Genomic DNA, 21,724 nt, shown 5'->3' with positions numbered 1-21,724 from the left:
TTACCATTGACATGTAGCACTTTAAATGTACCACAATAATATCTAGTTATTGCTTAGTTTGTTATTTTATATATATATATATATATATATATATATATATATATATATATATATATATATATATATATATATACATACATATACACGAGGTGTGGCAGAAAAGTAATGAGACGGATTTTTTATTTACTAGAGTTTTTATTTTTTTCAAACATCAATATTATCCCCTTCAAAGTAGTAATAGCACTGGAAGTCTTCAACCGGTATGGTCTTCAGCATGTCCGTTACATTCTTTTGTATGTTTTCTAAAATCCCGAAATGTCGTCCTTTGAGGACATTTTTCAGTTTAGGAAAAAGTCACACGGACTGAGGTCAGGTGAATAAGGGGGCTGGGGAACCACAGGTATGCATTTTTTCGATTGTCCTTCTGCTCAATTGTGAGGTTTTTCGGCACCATTTTGGCACAGACCTTTCGCATGTGCAAATGTTCAGTCAAAATTTGATGAACGGTAAATCTGTTCAAATTTAATTGTTCACTCAACATTCTTAATGTTAAACGACGGTCTGATCTCACAAGAGTGTTGACACGTTCGATGTTTTCATTGGTTTTCGAAGTTGAAGGCCTCCCTGAAAAACTGGAGCTCGGGATAAAGAATGTTCCCCATAGGCCTGTTTTAACTTTTCAAACGTCACACTTGCCGATTCTCCAAGCTTAACACAAAATTTAATGGCACAACGTTGCTCCAAATTCCGCTGTTCCATTTTGCGTGACGCACAACCAAAAACACAAATTCGCTAATAGTAGTCACAAAAATCACGTAGTTAACGGAAGGAGTTGAAACTCGCACTGAGCTATGGGAGGGTACTGATACACGTGCTCTATCAAGAACGACAGCGCAGCGTTGCCAGATCGCTTGCAGTGTTGCCAGTCTCATTACTTTTCTGCCACACCTCGTATATATACTATCAAAATACCCACGCTTTGCAGTGGCGAAGTACTGCCTTAAAATTTTTATTAAGAAGAAAATTAAACCTTTTTAAACTGAGGGAAAATATACCAATAATTATTTGTTAAGCATCTCTTTGTATACCACATTGTGAGTTCGGCCCTGCGGTTGTAATATGACCAAGCTGTGCGCTGAGCTTACTCTTAAGCATGCAACATACAGTTGGCCATGTGAATAGTAATCTTGTTTCAAATCTCACAGCTTGAATTGCTGCTGTCATGGTTTGTTTCAATTACAACAGTATTTGTAGGACTTGTGTTGAAGAGACATTCGGCATCAGTCAAGCGTTGTAAGTATACAACCGGTGTCATCGATAACTTCAAATCCAGCTTTTGAGAGTTTAAACATTCATAAACATCAAAGTGTTCACTACTGAAATCGTCACCTGTCAATCTTAGATGTTTAAGAGGCATTGGCGGTTGTCGAAAGGTGTAAAATATCTGGCCATTTTGGAACACTTGAAAGCGACAACCGAACAATTCAGCGGCAGCCATCAACTCACATGCAGACGCATAGGTGAAGGGCTTAAGCATTTCACTCTTATAGTGCTCCTGTGTAGTATAATTATCTCCTGTACCGTCATCAGTCCACACCTTGAACCTGTCCAAGTCATTCAATACATAAGACACAATGTTCCTCCGGATATCAAGAGTGAGCCTGATATGGCCGTGCAATATGTAACAAAGAGAATGAAAAAGATAGATGCCATCTCCGGGCATGGAAACCACTCGGTAAGTGACAGTTCTTTGATCGATGGTGATCACCTCGATAGACATGTTAATGGGTGGTACGGTTAGAATGAAAAAGGAAATGTAAAGTAAGTCTAAAATACCCACACAATAACTATAATCGTAATAAATGAACAATAGAACACTGGAGAAGCCGTGGATTAAATAAAAAGGCTGTAGTTATGAGCAGGGAGACGTGAATCCCCTGGCGAAGCAAGGAAGGGAATGTAGAGACCGGAGCGACAGATGGCCTAATATAGGCAGACAGTCAACAACGTGGGAGGCGTTGGAATGGGGGACCCAATGCCGCCTCACATGGTGACCGAGCTGCAGGCTATGGATGTATATATGTACATAAGTAGGATTCAGTTAGTGTTGGGAACCCGCGTACCAAATTTCTTGAAGATGGGCCCATAAGTAACAAAGACCGTTGAAAAGTTCAATATGGCGGTCGACAGTGGTGTCATACCACAGAAATAAGTACGTACATCGGTTTTGGTTAGCGCAGGGAAGCTGCCTACCAAATTTCGTGAAGATGGAGCCATGAATAAGAAAGTTCAACATGGCGGACGTTGTTGACCGTTATGACCGTTACGCGTAGAATTTCGAAATGAAACCTGCTTAACTTTTGTAAGTAAGCTGTAAGGAATGAGCCTACCAAATTTCAGCCTTCTACTTACACGGGAAGTTGGACAATTAGTGACGTTGGAAAGTTCAATATGGCAGCCGACAGTGGCGTCAGACCACCGAAATAAGTACGTTCATCGATTTTGGTTAAATCAGGGAAGCAATCTACCAAATTTCGTGAAGATGAGGTCAGCCTTCTACCTACACAGGAAGTTGGAAAATTAGTGACGTTGGAAAGTTCAATATGGCGGTCAACAATGGCGTCATACCATCGAAATTAGTACGTAAATCGGTTTTGGTTTGGGCAGGGAAGCCGCCTACCAAATTTCATGAAGATGGGGCCATAAATAAGAAAGTTCAACATGGCGGACGTTGTCGACCGTTATGAGCGTTACGTGTTGAATTTCGAAATGAAACCTGCTTAACTTCTGTGAGTAAGCTGCAAGGTATAAGCCTGCCAAATTTCAGCCTTCTACCTACACAGGAAGTTGGAGAATTAGTGATGAGTGAGTGAGTGAGTGAGTGTGGACTTTGCCTTTTATTAGTAACTAGCAGAATACCCGCGCTTCGCAGCGGAGAAGTAGTGAGTTAAAGAAGTTATGAAAAAGAAAAGCAAACATTTTAAAAATAACGTAAGATGATTGTTAATGTAATTGTTTTGTCATTGATATGAGTGTTGTTGTCATATCTATCAATTTATATATATATATCTATATATCTATATATATATATATATATATATATATATATATATATATATATATATATATATATATATATATATATATATAGCAAAATAGCTGCGATTGGCAGCGAGAAGTAAAAAGAAAAGGAAACATTTTAATAATAACGTAACATGATTGACAATGTAATTGTTTTGTAATTGTCATGAGTGTTGCTGGCATATATATATATATATATATATATACATATACACACATACATATATATACATATACATATATATACACATACTGTATATATACACACACACATATATACATACTGTATATACAACATATACATATCTACATATATACTGTATATACACATATATATACAAATCTACATATATATATCTACATATATATTAGGGGTGGGACTCGATTAAAAAAATTAATCCAATTAATTAGAGGCTGTGTAAGAATTAATCTTGATTAATCGTATGTAATCGCACGTAAATTTGCCCCAAATCGCAAATGTTTTTTTTTTATTTAAAACGGTTTTAGTGGGCGACAGAATCAAATAATAGACATGGACATGAATATTGTAAACTGAAGCTGTTTTAATTTCTGAAAAAAGCTTTTAAACTGCATTTGAATTCAAAACAGAAACAAAAATATCATCCCTGGTTAAAATTGGGCAGACTTAAAAATAAAGTGGTAGTTTAAGTACTTTAAGTACATTTTCAGAATAGTATTGTCTTTAAATAATAATAACCAAAATTTCACCATAAAGTGCATTTTTCTTCTTAAAAAATAAGTCAGAAACATAAAAGGTAATTTGACCAGCTTACTCTTTAAACTCTGAGTAACATTAGCCAAAATTATTTTGTACATTAGGCTAAAACAGTGTGATCATTGAACATTTTGTAATTAGATGTATTTAGAATTACTAACGGTCACGGAAGTCCAATGATCCCCAGTAAGAGCCACAAAGTCCGCTTTCTGTAATGCATCTAATTTTGCTTGCTTTTCAGTGTGCACAAAACCATGCTTTTATCAAGGCTTCGGGTAGTCGAAATGATCAGTCGTAGGAGCGCGCTTTATTCCGACTCTAACATTTTTGTAGCTGTGATGTGTGCATCAGTGTAATGGATGTACCAGGAAATCATGCATTGACAAAAGTTCCCGTTTGCTTGGAATTGAAAGTGTGATTAAATCGTTATTTTTAACGTTATGGAGTACATGCATCGAAGCTTCTCAACTGTGCTTGTGCTAAGAAAGGGAAAATTTTAAAAATAACGTAACATGATTCTGCGTTAACCTAATATTTTTCATACGTCCCAAACCAAGGAGATGGGAAGGTAAAATGAATCGGGTAGCTGCATACATAGTCAGTACATCCCTCTCGGAATCGAACCTCGAATGTCGGCGTTAGAGGCTTAAGACTCTACAATTGCGCCACCGCTTGTCTATGCTAAAGTATGTATTGTAGATCGGGCTATAGATATACATTTATATATATACCCGTGTATCGCAGTGGAGAAGTAGAAGTTATGAAAAGAAAAGGGAACATTTTAAAAATAACGTAACATGATTGTCAATATACAGTAATTGTTTTGTGAGTGTTATTGAATGTTGCTGTCATCAAGGATTTGATTATCATTATTTCTTTCAATCAGGCTCGTATTTGTACGATGTGTTCAAGTTACATTCCGTGTTTGTCAATCGTTGTAAAGATAAGAGGTTTCATTCATCGATTAGTTCCTTACTGCATCAATAAACAGCTCGTCTTCCTTTTTATCTGTGATGTGACAAACTGCATGCACGGGTTTTTTTTTACGCTGTCTTCCTTTAGCGGGACATTGACTTTTTCCACCGTGTGCTTTGTTTCCACAGTAGCTGCATTTATGAATATGCTTATCAGGCGCTTCATATTTTTGCTGCCTTTTCAATTGTGTAATTCGGTTTTGTTCAGCTCTTTGGAACTGTTGCTTTTTATCTGTGCACTGCATCAGTTCACGTGAGCCACTCGGTGTACTTGCATCGAAGGTTCCCAGCTGTGCTGGTGCCATCTCGTGCTATGTCCATAGCTTTATTTAATGTTACCTTAGTCCTGGCACTTAAAACTTTCTCTGGCAGTTTCGCTGAGTTTGTGTCAAACACCACCCTGACCATCTCATCTTCCTCTCCATAAGCACAGTCCTTCACCCGTGAATATTTACCCGTGGCAGTTTGCTATTGGATTGCCGCTGACGGATGGCCTTATATGGGCAGGCACTAAATTACAAACGCCAGCGGCAGCCTGTCTATGAACTTAATTTAAAGTGTAGGTTTACATCGTGCTTTGTTTCAGTAGCAGAACTCGCTTCTTATTGTTTCGCTGCCTTCTCAATTATATAATGCATGTTTTCTTGGCGCTTTTTGAGGTCTTCCTGGTTTTCTATGTACTGCGTGATTACGTGGGGGCGTGATGATGTCACACGAAACTCCGCCCCACGGCGTTGAAGCTCATCTCCATTACAGTAAATGGAGAAAACTGCTTCCAGTTATGACCATTACGCGTAGAATTTCGATATAAAACCTGTCCAACTTTTGTAAGGAAGCTGTAAGGAATCAACCTGCCAAATTTCAGCCTTCCACCCACACGGGAAGTTGGAGAATTAGTGATGAGTCAGTGAGTGAGTGAGTGAGTGAGTGAGGGCTTTGCCTTTAATTAGTATAGAAGATATATATATATATATATATATAGATATATATATATATATATATATATACAGTGGTGTGAAAAACTATTTGCCCCCTTCCTGATTTCTTATTCTTTTGCATGTTTGTCACACAAAATGTTTCTGATCATCAAACACATTTAACCATTATTCAAATATAACACAAGTAAACACAAAATGCAGTTTTAAAATGATGGTTTTTATTATTTAGGGAGGAAAAAAAATCCAAACCTACACGGCCCTGTGTGAAAAAGTAATTGCCCCTTGTTAAAAAATAACCTAACTGTGGTGTATCACACCTGAGTTCAATTTCCGTAGCCACCCCCAGGCCTGATTACTGCCACACCTGTTTCAATCAAGAAATCACTTAAATAGGAGCTGCCTGACACAGAGAAGTAGACCAAAAGCACCTCAAAAGCTAGACATCATGCCAAGATCCAAAGAAATTTAGGAACAAATGAGAACAGAAGTAATTGAGATCGATCAGTCTGGTAAAGGATAAAAAGCCATTTCTAAAGCTTTGGGCCTCTAGCGAACCACAGTGAGAGCCATTATCCACAAATGGCAAAAACATGGAACCGGCCAACTAAAATTACCCAAGAGCGCAGAGCGACTCATCCGAGAGGTCACAAAAGACCCCAGGACAACGTCTAAAGAACTGCAGGCCTCACTTGCCTCAATTAAGGTCAGTGTTCACGACTCCACCATAAGAAAGAGACTGGGCAAAAACGGCCTGCATGGCAGATTTCCAAGACGCAAACCACTGTTAAGCAAAAGAACATTAGGGCTCGTCTCAATTTTGCTAAGAAACATCTCAATGATTGCCAAGACTTTTGGGAAAATACCTTGTGGACTGATGAGACAAAAGTTTAACTTTTTGGAAGGCAAATGTCCCATTACATCTGGCGTAAAAGGAACACAGAATTTCAGAAAAAGAACATCATACCAACAGTAAAATATGGTGGTGGTAGTGTGATGGTCTGGGGTTGTTTTGCTGCTTCAGGACTTGGAAGGCTTGCTGTGATAGATGGAACCATGAATTCTACTGTCTACCAAAAAATCCTGAAAGAGAATGTCCGGCCATCTGTTCGTCAACTCAAGCTGAAGCGATCTTGGGTGCTGCAACAGGACAATGACCCAAAACACACCAGTAAATCCACCTCTGAATGGCTGAAGAAAAACAAAATGAAGACTTTGGAGTGGCCTAGTCAAAGTCCTGACCTGAATACAATTGAGATGCTATGGCATGACCTTAAAAAGGCAGTTCATGCTAGAAAACCCTCAAATAACGCTGAATTACAACAATTCTGCAAAGATGAGTGGGCCAAAATTCCTCCAGAGCTGTAAAGACTCATTGCAAGTTATCGCAAATGCTTGATTGCAGTTATTGCTGCTAAGGGTGGCCCAACCAGTTATTAGGTTCAGGGGGCAATTACTTTTTCACACAGGGCAATGTAGTGAAATAGATAGATAGTTTTTCACACCACTCTCTCTCTCTCTCTCTCTATACAGTATATCAAAATACCCACGTTTGGCAGCGGAGAAGTAAAAAGAAAAGGAAACATTTTAATAAAAACGTAACATGATTAACAATGCAATTGTTTTGTCATTGTCATGAGTGTTGCTGGCATATATATATATATATATATATATATATATATATATATATATATATATATATATATATATATATATATGCTTTTAAACTGCATTAGAATTCAAAACAGAAACAAAAATATCATCCCTGGTTAAAATTGGGCAGACTTAAAAATAAAGTGGTAGTTTAAGTACATCTTCAGAATGGTATTGTCTTTAAATAATAATAACCAAAATTTCAACATATAGTGCAGTTTTTCTTCTTAAAAAGTCAGAAACATAAAAGGTAATTTGACCAACTTAATCTTTAAACTCTGTGTAACCTTAGCCAAAATTATTTTGTACATTAGGCTAAAACAGTGTGATCATTGAACATTAGATGTATTTAGAATTACTAACGGTCACGGAAGTCCAATGATCCCCAGTAAGAGCCACAAAGTCCGCTTTCTGTAATGCATCTAATTTTGCTTGCTTTTCAGTGTGCACAAAACCATGCTTTTATCAGTTATATATATATATATATAGTTTTTTGAAATTAAATTTTCCTCCGATCAGTCGTAGGAACGCGCTTCATTCCGACTCTAACATTTCTGTAGTTGTGATGTGTGCATCAGTGTAATCGATGTACCAGGAAATCATGAATTGACAAAAGTTCCCCTTTGCTTGGAATTGAAAGTGTGATTAAATGCGTTTTTTGTTATGGAATACATGCATCGACGCTTCTCAGCTGTGCTTGTGCTAAGAAAAGGAAAGATTTTAAAAATAACATAACATGATTCTGCGTTAACCGCATATTTTTTCATACGTCCCAAACCAAGGAGATGCGAGGTTAAAATGAATCGGGATGTAGGTTTGGATTTTTTATCTCCCTAAATAATAAAAACCATCATTTAAAAACTGCATTTTGTGTTTACTTGTGTTATATTTGACTAATGGTTAAATGTGTTTGATGATCAGAAACATTTTGTTTGACAAACATGCAAAAGAATAAGAAATCAGGAAGGGGGCAAATAGTTTTTCACACCACTGTATAGGACAGCAACACTCATAACAGTGACAAAACAATCACATTGACAATCATGTTACGTTACTTTTTCATAACTTCTTTAACACACTATTTCTCCTCTGTGAAGCGCGGGTATTTTGCTAGTACAGTGGAACCTCGGTTTGCGAGCATAATTTGTTCCGGAAACGTGTTCGCAATCCAAAGCACTCGTATATCAAAGCGAATTTCCCCATAAGAAATAATGGAAACTCAGATGATTCGTTCCACAACCCAAAACTATTCATATAAAAATGATTAATACAAAATATAAAGTAAAATACATAATACAAATTAACCTGCACTTTACCTTTAAAAAGAATCATGGCTGGTGTGAGTTTCTAAACTCATGTGGGATTCCACCCAACGGGACGACACGCGGACAAGCGTCCCAAAGCAATCGCAGTCACTCAGCGCTGTAGCAGTTCGCCGTATAAGCGCATCCAAAAAGATCTCAGACATGCTATAAACGCCTGTCGTCAATGGGTCATACAAAGAATATTATAAAGATCCCGGTACAATAAATAACAGCGATGTAGCTGTAGAGATAAGGAGAGAGAGAGAGAGAGAGACGCACTGGGCGAGCGAGATAAGGAGAAAGAGAGACGCGCTGGGCGAGTGAGATAAGGAGAAAGATAGAGAGAGAGATGCGCTGGGCGAGCAAGCGAGATAAAGAGAGAGAGAAGAACCATCAGCTCAGTTGTGATCACATGACGCTCAGCAGACAAAGTGTATCCATACTACTCGTATTGCAAGACATCGCTCGTTTATCAAGTCAAAATTTATTAAAAATTTTTGCTCGTCTTGCAAAACACTTGTAAACCAAGTTACTCGTAAACCGAGGTTCCACTGTATATAGCAAAATACCCACGCTTCGCAGCGGAGAAGTAGTGTTTTAAAGAAGTTATGAAAAAGAAAAGGAAACATTTTTAAAATAACGTAAAGTGATTGTCAATGTGATTGTTTTGTCACTGTTATGAGTGTTGCTGTCATCAAGAATTTGATTATCATTATTTCTTTCAACTAGCAGAATACCCGCGCTTCGCAGCGGAGAAGTAGTGTGTTAAAGAAGTTATGAAAAAGAAAAGCAAACATTTTAAAAATAACGTAAGATGATTGTTAATGTAATTGTTTTGTCATTGATATGAGTGTTGCTGGCATATATATATATATATATATATATATATATATATATATATATATATATATATATATACACACACATATACATATATATATATATATATATATATATATACACATATACACACACATATATATACATATATACACATACTGTATATATACACACACACATATATATATACACACTGTATATACAACATATACATATCTACATATATACTGTATATACACATATATATATACAAATCTACATATATATATCTACATATATATATATATATTAGGGGTGGGACTCGATTAAAAAAATTAATCCAATTAATTAGAGGCTGTGTAAGAATTAATCTTGATTAATCGTATGTAATCGCTTACACGAATTTGCCCCAAATCGCAAATGTTTTTTTTTTTATTTAAAACGGTTTTAGTGGGCTTACAGAATCAAATAATAGACATGGACATGAATATTGTAAACTGAAGCTGTTTTAATTTCTGAAAAAAAGCTTTAAACTGCATTTGAATTCAAAGCAGAAACAAAAATATCATCCCTGGTTAAAATTGGGCAGACTTAAAAATAAAGTGGTAGTTTAAGTACTTTAAGTACATTTTCAGAATAGTATTGTCTTTAAATAATAATAACCAAAATTTCACCATAAAGTGCAGTTTTTCTTCTTAAAAAAATAAGTCAGAAACATAAAAGGTAATTTGACCAGCTTACTCTTTAAACTCTGAGTAACATTAGCCAAAATTATTTTGTACATTAGGCTAAAACAGTGTGATCATTGAACATTTTGTAATTAGATGTATTTAGAATTACTAACGGTCACGGAAGTCCAATGATCCCCAGTAAGAGCCACAAAGTCCGCTTTCTGTAATGCATCTAATTTTGCTTGCTTTTCAGTGTGCACAAAACCATGCTTTTATCAAGGCTTCGGGTAGTCGAAATGATCAGTCGTAGGACGCGCTTTATTCCGACTCTAACATTTTTGTAGCTGTGATGTGTGCATCAGTGTAATGGATGTACCAGGAAATCATGCATTGACAAAAGTTCCCGTTTGCTTGGAATTGAAAGTGTGATTAAATGCGTTATTTTTAACGCGTTATGGAGTACATGCATCAAGCTTCTCAGCTGTGCTTGTGCTAAGAAAGGGAAAATTTTAAAAATAACGTAACATGATTCTGCGTTAACCTAATATTTTTCATACGTCCCAAACCAAGGAGATGAAGGTAAAATGAATCGGTAGCGCGTACATAGTCAGTACATCCCTCTCGAATCGAACCTCGGCGTTAGAGGCTTAAGACTCTACAATTAGCCACAGCGTGTGGCTTGTCTATGCTAAAGTATGTATTGTAGATCGGGTATATATATACATTTATATATATACCCGTATCGCAGTGGAGAAGTAGAAGTTATGAAAAAGAAAAGGGAACATTTTAAAAATAACGTAACATGATTGTCAATATACAGTAATTGTTTTGTGAGTGTTATTGAATGTTGCTGTCATCAAGGATTTGATTATCATTATTTCTTTCAATCAGGCTCGTATTTGTAGGATGTGTTCAAGTTACATTCCGTGTTTGTCAATCGTTGTAAAGATAAGAGGTTTCATTCATCGATTAGTTCCTTACTGCATCAATAAACAGCTCGTCTTCCTTTTATCTGTGATGTGACAAACTGCATGCACGGGTTTTTTTTTTTACACTGTCTTCCTTTAGCAGGACATTCACTTTTTCCACCGTGTGCTTTGTTTCCGCAGTAGCTGCACTTATGAATATGATTCTATGTATAAGACGCTTCATATTTTTTTGCTGCCTTCTCAATTGTGTAATTCGGTTTTTGTTCAGCACTCTTTGGAACTGTTGCTTTTGTCTGTGCACTGCGCCAGTTCACGTGAGCCGCTTGGTGTTCTTGCATCGAAGGTTCCCAGCTGTACTGGTGCCATCTCGTAATGTCAGCTAAGACCCGGCACTTAAAACTTTCTCTCGCAGTTTCAATGAGTTTGTGCCAAACACCACCCTGACCATCTCATCTTCCTCTGCATAAGCACAGTCCTTCACACGTGAATATTTACCGGCAGTGTTTGTATTGGATTGCCGCTGATGGACGGCCTTATATGGGCAGGCACTAAATTACAAACGCTAGTGGTAGCCTATGAACTTAATTTAATATAAACTTATGGTTCACGGCGTGCTTTGTTTCCGCAGTAGCTGTACTTATGAATATGCTTGTATGCATCATTTGCTTCATAATGTTTTTCTGCCTTCTCAATTGTGAAATGGCGTTTTGTGCTCATCGCTGTTTGGAGTTCTTCCTTGTGCTCTACGTACTTACGTAGGAGGCGTGATGATGTCACACGAAACTCCGCCCCCCGCGGCCATCTCCAACTCAAGACTCCATTACATTATATGGGGAAAAATAGCTTCCAGTTATGACCCTTATGCGTAGAATTTCGAAATGAAACCTGCCCAACTTTTGTAAGTAAGCTGTAAGGAATAAGCCTGCCAAATTTCAGCCTTCTACCTACACGGGAAGTTGGAGAATTAGTGATGAGTGAGTGAGTGAGTGAGTGAGTGAGTGAGGGCTTTGACTTTTATTAGTATAGATCAGGTTCGTATTTGGAGGACGTGTTGTTTTGAAGTTACATTCCGCCTTTGTCAACCGTTGTAAAGATAACAGGTTTCATTCATCGAAGTGTTCACTAAGCAATAAGATTGTTAAGCCTTATGATAATGTTCCCGCACGGAGGATTTAGAGATGCACTGGGAGAAGTATAATCTAAACCTCTCTACAGTGTCGTTTATTTTCAGGTTGTAATGTTCATCAAATTTACGTATCATCTGGTCCAGTGGCGGATCGTGCATTTCACACCTAGGCCTTCAGTAATGCTCCGTCTGAATCTACCCGTCCCTCAAAAACTAATTTATGGTTATAAAAACCATCATAATATGCAGAAATACAGTATAAAGAGCCGCTGCATCGCAAATAGATAACTCCTGTAGCCACAATAAATGCCTTTATTGAATAGACAAACCAGGGGTGAACAAGTTCCTTTCTAATGCAGCTACAGCTGTGACAGACATAAAAAACATCAATAATAACTCATAAACTTGCAATATTATTTAGAAAAATCGCAACATTTTACTCACCAAAAATTTGGATTATTTGTAAACAAAATCCATCCTCCTCTCTTTCCTCAAAAACAGTTCAATGACTCTGTCGTACAGATTATCCGTGCGCTTCAGTTCCATCAAAAAGTCACTTTCTATCGCCATCGAAGCAAATGCTGAAAGTCGAACCTGCCCTGTCGTATTTCTGGCATAAGTTTTAATTTGCCTTAGGGCTGAAAATGTCCGCTCGACAGAAGCAGTGTACACGGGAATGGTCACCGCCAAATATAACAATGTGTACAGCTGCCCAATGCTCTCATTCAGAATTTTCTGATGTAGGAAGTCAAGGAGATCAGTGGGAGATTTTCCTGCAAAATCATCCATGGCATACATTACAGTCAATTCTGCTTTTAGCCGAGACAGATCAAAAACTGCTGCGAGGCTCTTGTGTTAAGCTGGAGAAGGCTGCATGCGGGAAATTTTTCTTGTATTCCCGAAACTTCTGGGGGTCGAGGAGCGTGACAAACATCAGGTTTTCGTGGTCTTGAAATCTGGTCTGAGTCTGGCAAATAATATTGTCCAGAATCCTGCCATGGAGTTGGCCGTAGTGCATGTGAGGATCTTGCGCTAGGAGCGCCTGTGGTGCGTTCAGTGGCCTCGCAGAGTTCCTCATATCGGCTTCTATCCAATCAATGGGTCTGAATACGGTGATGTTGTCGTACGCCTGCTAGAGGGCCCTACTGACACTAACTCAAAATCTGATTGGTTGAAGCAACAGTTTAATCAACATTTATTTTGTGTTAGAGGGCCTGCAGAACGGATTGTGAAGGCATCTCTGCCTGGCAACAAATGATGGCTGAAATGTGATTGGTTAAATGCTTTAATACGAAAATACATGTCTGGAAGCAGCACAACCATCGGATTAAACTTCTATCTCGCGAATATCTTGTGTGATCTTGCGGCACTTAAAAGTTTCTCTCGCACTTTCGCTGAGGGAGGGTTTCCACAGTAGCTGCACTTATGAATATGCTAAGCACAGTCCTTCACCCGTGAATATTGACCTTATATGGGCAGGCACTCAATTACGTGGGAAGCGTGATGATGCAAGATGCAACTCTGCCTCACATGGCGACCGAGCTGCAGGCTGCTACAGTATATGGACGAAATTAGGTTCCAGTTATGACCGTTACGCATAGAATTTCGAAATGAAACCTGCCCAACTTTTGTAAGTAAGCTGTAAGGAATGAGCCTGCCAAATTTCAGCCTTCCACCTACACAGGAAGTTGGAGAATTAGTGATGAGTGAGTGAGTCAGTCAGTCAGTCAGTCAGTGAGGGCTTTGCCTTTTATTAGTACAGATGGTATATATGTATGGTATATACAATAATTAATAATAACACTGAACTTCTAATTGAAAGATAAAGGTTGGTTGATTATGTTTTTGTTTTCTTTTATGGTGCATTAATGCAGAATGAGGAGCCAGACATCCTAAATGAAGTGCTGGATGATGAAGGCCCCCCTGTTCCCAAAAAAAGAAATACTTCCCTGTTGAATTTACTGGGCAAGACTTTCACTAATGTCAGAGTTGTTCCTAAATCCTGCTGGCACCAGAGCTGAGGAAGAGATGAAGAAGTATTTGGAAACTCCCTCATTGTCACTCTCAAAAGACCCCCTATGTTGGTGGAGGTCTCAGGAGACTGTCTTTCCCCTCCTTGCAAAATTGGCTAAATGCTAACTATGCATTCCTGATACTAGTGTTGCAGCAGAGAGGGTATTCTCAACTGCTGGGGACATAGTAACTGCACAGCAGAGCATTCTCACTCCAGAACATGTAGACCAGCTTCTGTTTCTACAAAAGAACATGTACATTCCAGCATATGGTGGACTTTAAACTCACTAATGTGCATACACCTGAATCTAATCTAATATATTCTGATCTGTTGTCAGTTTGACTGCAGTTGTCACAGTTTAAAAACTGTTGTCTGCTGAAATGGAAACGGTTTAGGTAAAAAGAAAATGTTCACAATTAATTCATATTTTGGATGTTACACTTGTTACAGCACTTTACAGCCCAATGTAGCAGCATTTTTATTTATTCTGATAATGGCACTTTACAACTATAGCATCTCTTATTTGGTTTTATTTAATCATTTAAAGTGTCAATATAAGTTGTTTAATTTAAGTTGAAAGTTTGCAGTTTATATTTGCATCAGTTTATATTTTTGTAATGTAACTTCAACTATTATCTCAGGGCTGTATTTTATATCAGACTGATGGACAATAAAAAATAATAACGTTTTGAATCGAGAATCGGATTTGAATCGAATCGTGAGCCCAAGAATCGAAATCGAATCGAATCATTAGATTTTCTGAATCGTGCACCCCTAGAATTCATTCACTGATTATCTTCTGACCTTGCCTCAAATGTACCTCTATAATTCTTCAGAATGAATTATTAATAATATTTAGTTTTATTCTCAATTACAGTATGTAGCAATTTTTCCAATAAAATTGTGAAAACTACTTTCCTGGGATAAGAATACAGTCACTAATACTTTTGCATGTCATAAACAATGTCTTAAAAAAGCTGACATCAGGAAAAGCATATGGCACTAAACATTTGTGTTCCCTTTCTATCTCTACCTACACAAACAAAAAACAAATTGCCCCTGGTTCAACTTACTTACTACCCAAGAAAGACATGAATCAGTTGAAAATATTAACTAGGAAAAGAACATCTGAGCACATCTCTCCAGTTTTGATGTCGTTACATTGGTTACCCTGTGCCATTCAGAACCGACTTTAAAATACTGCTTATGGTATACAAAGCCTTAAATAATCTCTCTTCGTCCTATATTTTGGAATGTCTGTCACCTTTCATCCCAAATGGTAACCTTAGATCTTCAAATGAGGGTCTGCTTATAATTCCAAGAGCTAAACTTAAAAGTGGTGAGACAGCCTTCTGCTGTTATACACCTAAAATCTGAAAGAAATTCTTCAGGCTAATATACTCAACTGCTAAAATACGCGTCACTGCTTAAAACTCATTATTTTAACATGGCTTTCTTATAGCTACATTTTGTTGTACCCCTGAAACTATATATGCTTTAAATTATTTTCTCCTTGGCTCCACAATCCATTCTAGTCCCTACTTTTCTCTGCTGTTCTTTTTCCGTTTTTTCTGTGGTGGCAATCTGCACGCCACCACCTGAAAAAGACACCTTGCCTTCCCTACGCTGATGGTTTGAAGGCAGTACCCCAGATGTCCACATGACAATCATCATCAAATTCTTTCATGTGAAGCCTGAAAACCATTAGGACTGATTTAGATCATTTGTGTTAGATAGAATGCCCAGTGGTGGCTGGGTGGTCTTGTGGCCTTGGAACCCCTGCAGATTTTGTTTTTATCCAGTCTATCTGGAGTTTTTTTTTCCTGTCCTCCCAGCCATCATGTCTTACTTTACAATTTTTTCCCCCCACGTGATGGCCATAACCAACCTAGCTGGCAAGCTTCAGCTCAACAAGTGGTCTTGTGGGCAGGTGGGAAAAGGCAGTGTACACATCCATTTGTCTGAAGTATGGCTGTTTGTGCCATCTGAAACTACACATATAGCATTTATCAGGTTGTATAGTTACCAATATTCACATGCACTTTGCTTTTGTTATTACTTTATGAACATTATCAATAATACATTATTTAAACCAGTAACTTAACCTCTGCTTTTATTCTATGTAATTGCCTGAGGTTACAGATGTAGAAGGGAAGATGGAGAGAAGTTCTAAAGTACAAAATCTTATAAACAGTGGTAAGTCTATGGGAGTAAAGCATTCTAATAAAGTATACACAATAAAGAATTCAAAAGGGGAAACTAGAGTAATATAGAACTCTACCAAGACAAAGCATATTGACTGACTGGTCCCAGTCTATAATTTGTCAAATGCATTACAGATGGATAAATTCCAAATTCTTCCATTAGAATGTAAGATATATTACATATATGGATGTCATTATTACTAGGTGGGTCCTTTCTAACCTCAACTTGTTCTTATATTCTATACATTAACATATGACTTAAACCTCACAAGCTAAATTAAAATATATATGCATGTAAAAGGATAATTGCTTCATATTTTAAAGTCTTTTTGTAAAACAAAATCAATATTATAACATTTGCATTAATCCATTTCTAGCTACTTTATTCACTTCTGGGCTGCAAGTAGCCTATCCTAGAAACACTGGGCACAAGACAGGGAGTCTTGGATGGGGTGACAGTCCAACAAAGGGCACATTCATGCATACACCTACACTATTCACACTAGGACTAGTTTAGATTTTCCAATTAGAATTCCAATTCTTCATAATAACTATTCACAGTGGCTCCAAAATCCATACTGACCCCTACTCTCTCCTCTGTTTCTTTTTTCGGTTTCTTTGTGGTGGCGGCCTGCGCCACCACCACCTACTCAAAGCATCATGATGCACCAACATTGATGGACTGAAAGCCAGAAGTCTACGTGACCATCATCATCAGGTCCTTCCATGAAAACCCTAAATACAAAGAGGACTGTTTGACTTATGTTAGGTAGATTGCCCAGAGGGGACTGGGCGGTCTCGTGGTCTGAAACCCCTACAGATTTTATTTTTTTTCTCCAGCCTTTGGAGTTTTTTTTTTTTGTTTTTTCTGTCCACCCTGGCCATCGGACCCTACTCATTCTATGTTAATTAATGTTGACTTATGTTTATTTTTTATTGTGTCTTCTATTTTTCTATTCATTTTGTAAAGCACTTTGAGCTACATTTTTTTGTATGAATATGTGCTATATAAATAAATGTTGATTGATTGAATTAATGCAGAAAATGCATTTTTGGAATGTGACAGGAAGACTGGGACACTTGGAGAAAAAGTCAGTCAGACACATTATTCTACCTAAATCACTTAACAGTAAAGACTAATTTGACAAGATGTGGCTCAGTGTCTTTCATCCATAATATGTGTGTATGTATATAGTATATGTATACTGTATGTACAGCTTATGTAAATCCGTAAGTTTTCATACTGCAATAATGGGTACATCCATGATACAACCACAACTTTCAAGTACAACATTTTAAACAACTTGGTAACAAGACCCTCAGTGTTTAAAATACCATGCAGGTAAACAATGTGCCATGAGGTTATTTTAGTATTTTATTATTATTATTTTTTAAGTATTTAGTATTTTTCATTAAAATGCTATACTTACCAATAGCTTTGGTATAATGCCTTGCTCCAAGTAGAAGTTCAGGGGCTCGGTACCAAAATGTAACTACCACAGGATCTAAATCTGCTAAAGGCTTCAATGGTGAATTAAACAACCTAGCAAAACCCATATCAGCTGTGTGAGGAAAAGAAAAATAGAACAGTAGTTAGGAATACAAATTTCAGCTGTGTGGGGAAAATAAAAAAGGAAAAACTGAAGAACTGTTAGGAATATTGAACAAATGGATTGTCTGATGCTGTATGCAATACACTGTATTGCACATTTCTTCGTCTTCTGGCTGCTCCCATTAGGGGTTGCCACAGCGGATCATCTTGTTCCATATCTTCCTGTCCTCTACATCTTGCTCTGTCACACCCATCACCTGCATGTCCTTTCTCACCACATCCATAAACCTTCTCTTAGGCCTTCCTCTTTTCCACTTGCCTGGTAGCTATATCTTTAACATCCTTTTTACAATATACCCAGAATCTCTCCTCTGCACATGTCCAAACCAATGTAATCTCACCTCTCTGGCTTTATCTCCCAACCTGAGCTGACCCTCAAACTCATTTCTAATCCTGTCAATTCTTATATCACAAATCTTAGCATCTTTAACTCTACCACCTTCAGTTCCGCCTCCTGCTTTCTGGCCAGTGTCACCATCTCCAACCCATATAATATAGCTGGTCTCACTACAGTCCTGTAGACCTTCCCTTTCACTCTTGCTGATAAACATCTGTCACAAATTACTCCTGACACTCTTTTCCACCCATTCCACCCTGCATGCACTCTCTTTTTCACCTCTCTTCAACAATCCATCATTACTCTGTACTGTAGACCCCACATATTTAAACTCATCTGCCTTTGCCAGCTCTACTCCCTGCATCCTCACTATTCCACTGACCTTCCTCTCATTCACACAGATGTATTCTGTCTTGTTCCTACTGACCTTCATTCCTCTGCTTTCCAGAGTATATCTCCACCTCTATAGGGTCTCCTCAACCTGCTCCCTACTCTCACTACAAATCACAATGTCATCAGTAAACATCATAGTCCAAGGGGACTCCTGTCTAATCTCATCTGTCAACCTGTCCATTACCATTGCAAATAAAAGGGTTACAGGGATATCCTGGACAAAAACCTTCTCCAGAGTGCTAAGGACCTCAGACTGGGCCGAAGGTTTACCTTCCAACAAGACAATGACCCTAAGCACACAGCTAAAATAACGAAGGAGTGGCTTCACAACAACTCTGTGACTGTTCTTGAATGGCCCAGCCAGAGCCCTGACTTAAAACCAATTGAGCATCTCTGGAGAGACCTAAAAATGGCTGTCCACCAACGTTTACCATCCAACCTGACAGAACTGGAGAGGATCTGCAAGGAGGAATGGCAAAGGATCCCCAAATCCAGGTGTGAAAAACTTGTTGCATCTTTTCCAAAAAGACTCATGGCTGTATTAGCTCAAAAGGTTGCTTCTACTAAATACTGAGCAAAGGGTCTGAATACTTAGGACCATGTGATATTTCAGTTTTTCTTTTTTAATAAATCTGCAACAATTTCAAAAATTCTTTTTTTTTTTTTTTGTCTGTCAGTATGGGGTGCTATGTGTACATTAATGAGGAAAAAAATTAATTTAAATGATTTTAGCAAATGGCTGCAATATAACAAAGAGTGAAAAATTGAAGGAGGTCTGAATACTTTCCGTACCCACTGTATATACATTTCTATATAGAAGTCAAAATTAGTAAAATATAATGAGAGAGGAAGTGCTCATTGGTAATAAGATACATATTGCTGTATTTAGAAAAATAAATGCCCCTTTCATCCTTTTTTTTTTTAACCATTAGAAAAATTTGAGACAAGAACATGCCATTCACCCCTAGAAAGCTCACTAGCCCTATTCATTTACATTTACTTATTTGGCTGACATTTTTATCCAAGGCGACTTGAAACATTTACGTTACAACCGGTTACATTTCTTTTGGTTTTCCAATTGAAGCACAGGCTGGACAAGTGACTTGTTAATTGTCCTACAGTATCAGTAGCGGGATTTGAACCCACTACACCACACTGCCTACCACTTAACCTCCTTAGCATTGCATTTAAAAAAACATGTAAAAACTATTGCATTTTTATAGAATTAAATATTACATTTTTATTAAATCTCAAACGTATAATAATGATATAAAAATAGTAAAGAAGAATAAAAATAATAATATGAAATGAACAATAATAACAACAGTAATAATAATACTACAAATGATGCCAAAACAGTATATAACCTTAAAATTAGTTGTTTGTGTCGTAAATCTTAAAGCATGATGAACACCACAATCCAACATCACAGTCGGGACAATAATAGCGTGCTTCTTTTCGGATTTTCTTTCAAGATTCATTAGTTATTGAACAGCAAACTGCACAGGTACAAGTTGGATTCTGTTTTTTTCTGTTGGAGGCATATAATCAATAAAATGTCTACCAACAAGACTTTCTGGATTCATCAGCGATGTGCTGGGTCGACCGTGTCTCTTTACCAGTAGTGTGGATGGTGGATGTGTGGTAATAATTTGTTCTACAAGCTGGCATGTAAAGTTTGCATGAGATACAGTTTCACCTGCTGTATGTAGAAGACAAATAAATTCCACACACACTGTTCCACCAGATGATGAAATATCTTTTTGCAGTATTTCTTTTGTTGCCTCCACATAATGGGATAGAAAGTCAATTCCTGATCCACACAATCTATGCTGCCCATCATGGTACTGTAGTCGACCACAGAACAAGCCTTCATAACCTGCTTGTTGCTTTTTGCCTGTACAGTGACTGTAGCTGAATTATCCACAGCGCTAAGAATACAAACATCTTTCTTGTCTTTCCATTTTAGTGCAAGCACTTAAAACTTTTGCCAAGCTACTGGAGCAACTCTTTGTACTTTAGCTCTGCCACATTGACAGTTGGGACGCATATGTGTCAGTCTTTCTTTGCAGCAAGATGACAAATAGCTCAAATAAAGTATAAAAATTGTTCCTGGTTACACAGTAACCTTGATCCAACAGAGCATATATCAAAGTCGTCTCCAAAAAAGTAGCAACAGCGTACTGATTATATTTTGGATCAAACCTTGTGTACAGAATCAAATTCCTTCACAAAGCTCATAAACATTATGCAAATCTTGCTCTTTTTGACGCAATGTACTGTATCCATGACAGTCTGCCCTTATAAGCTGTGAGACTTTCATTGATGCTGACCCACCGGTCTGGAATGTAAATGCTCTGACATTTTGCTACAATGGCCTGGTATATCTCACAAATTTTCTTCAGTCTGGGTGCTGGATGGGTATTCTCATCAAAGTCTTCATTCTTGTTAAAGAGCAGATATTTCATAATGAGTGAAAACCTGCACTAAGATATAATTTCTTCAAAGAATGGCAGCAATGACAGCACTTTTACAGCCTGAGTGATTCTCAGTTCACCATTAACGCAAGACGCATCTGTACAGTTGCCCAAGTGACACTTGGGACTAATGCTTTTATCATGGTTTTCATGGCCCGAGTAATGCTAAGGTCTAACTCTAAGGAGATTCTTCCAACTGTCCTTACAACTGTGTTCCTGGCAAACACATTTTAAAGTAACAGTCTCAATTCACTGTACTAATTCTCTTCATAATTTTAAACATTTCAATCATGTCACCATTTAATCTCTTTTTCTTTAAACTTAAAAGGCTCTGCTCTTTAATCTTTGTTTTTTGAAGCCTGGAGAAACAAAACTGTACACAGTACTCTTGGGGCCTCATGTATAAATGGTGCGTACACACAGAAAGGTTGCCTAAGAACATTTCCACGTTCAAATCGC

At 37.6% G+C, this 21,724-nt stretch overlaps 1 protein-coding gene across 3 annotated transcripts in view; it reads right to left on the bottom strand.

Moving 5' to 3' along the window:
• cdk8 (cyclin-dependent kinase 8) overlaps positions 1-21,724 on the bottom strand; it is a 223,777-nt gene that overhangs the window by 85,885 nt on the left and 116,168 nt on the right. For all 3 annotated transcript variants that reach the window (XM_039745482.1, XM_039745483.1, XM_039745484.1), the window contains one exon: positions 17,877-18,008. In XM_039745482.1, coding sequence (XP_039601416.1) covers positions 17,877-18,008 — 132 coding nt within the window. The remainder of the gene's footprint in view (positions 1-17,876; positions 18,009-21,724) is intronic.

Source organism: Polypterus senegalus, chromosome 2 (assembly GCF_016835505.1).
Source record: "Polypterus senegalus isolate Bchr_013 chromosome 2, ASM1683550v1, whole genome shotgun sequence".
NCBI lineage: Eukaryota > Metazoa > Chordata > Cladistia > Polypteriformes > Polypteridae > Polypterus > Polypterus senegalus.
This window is presented reverse-complemented; position numbering and strand designations above follow the sequence as displayed.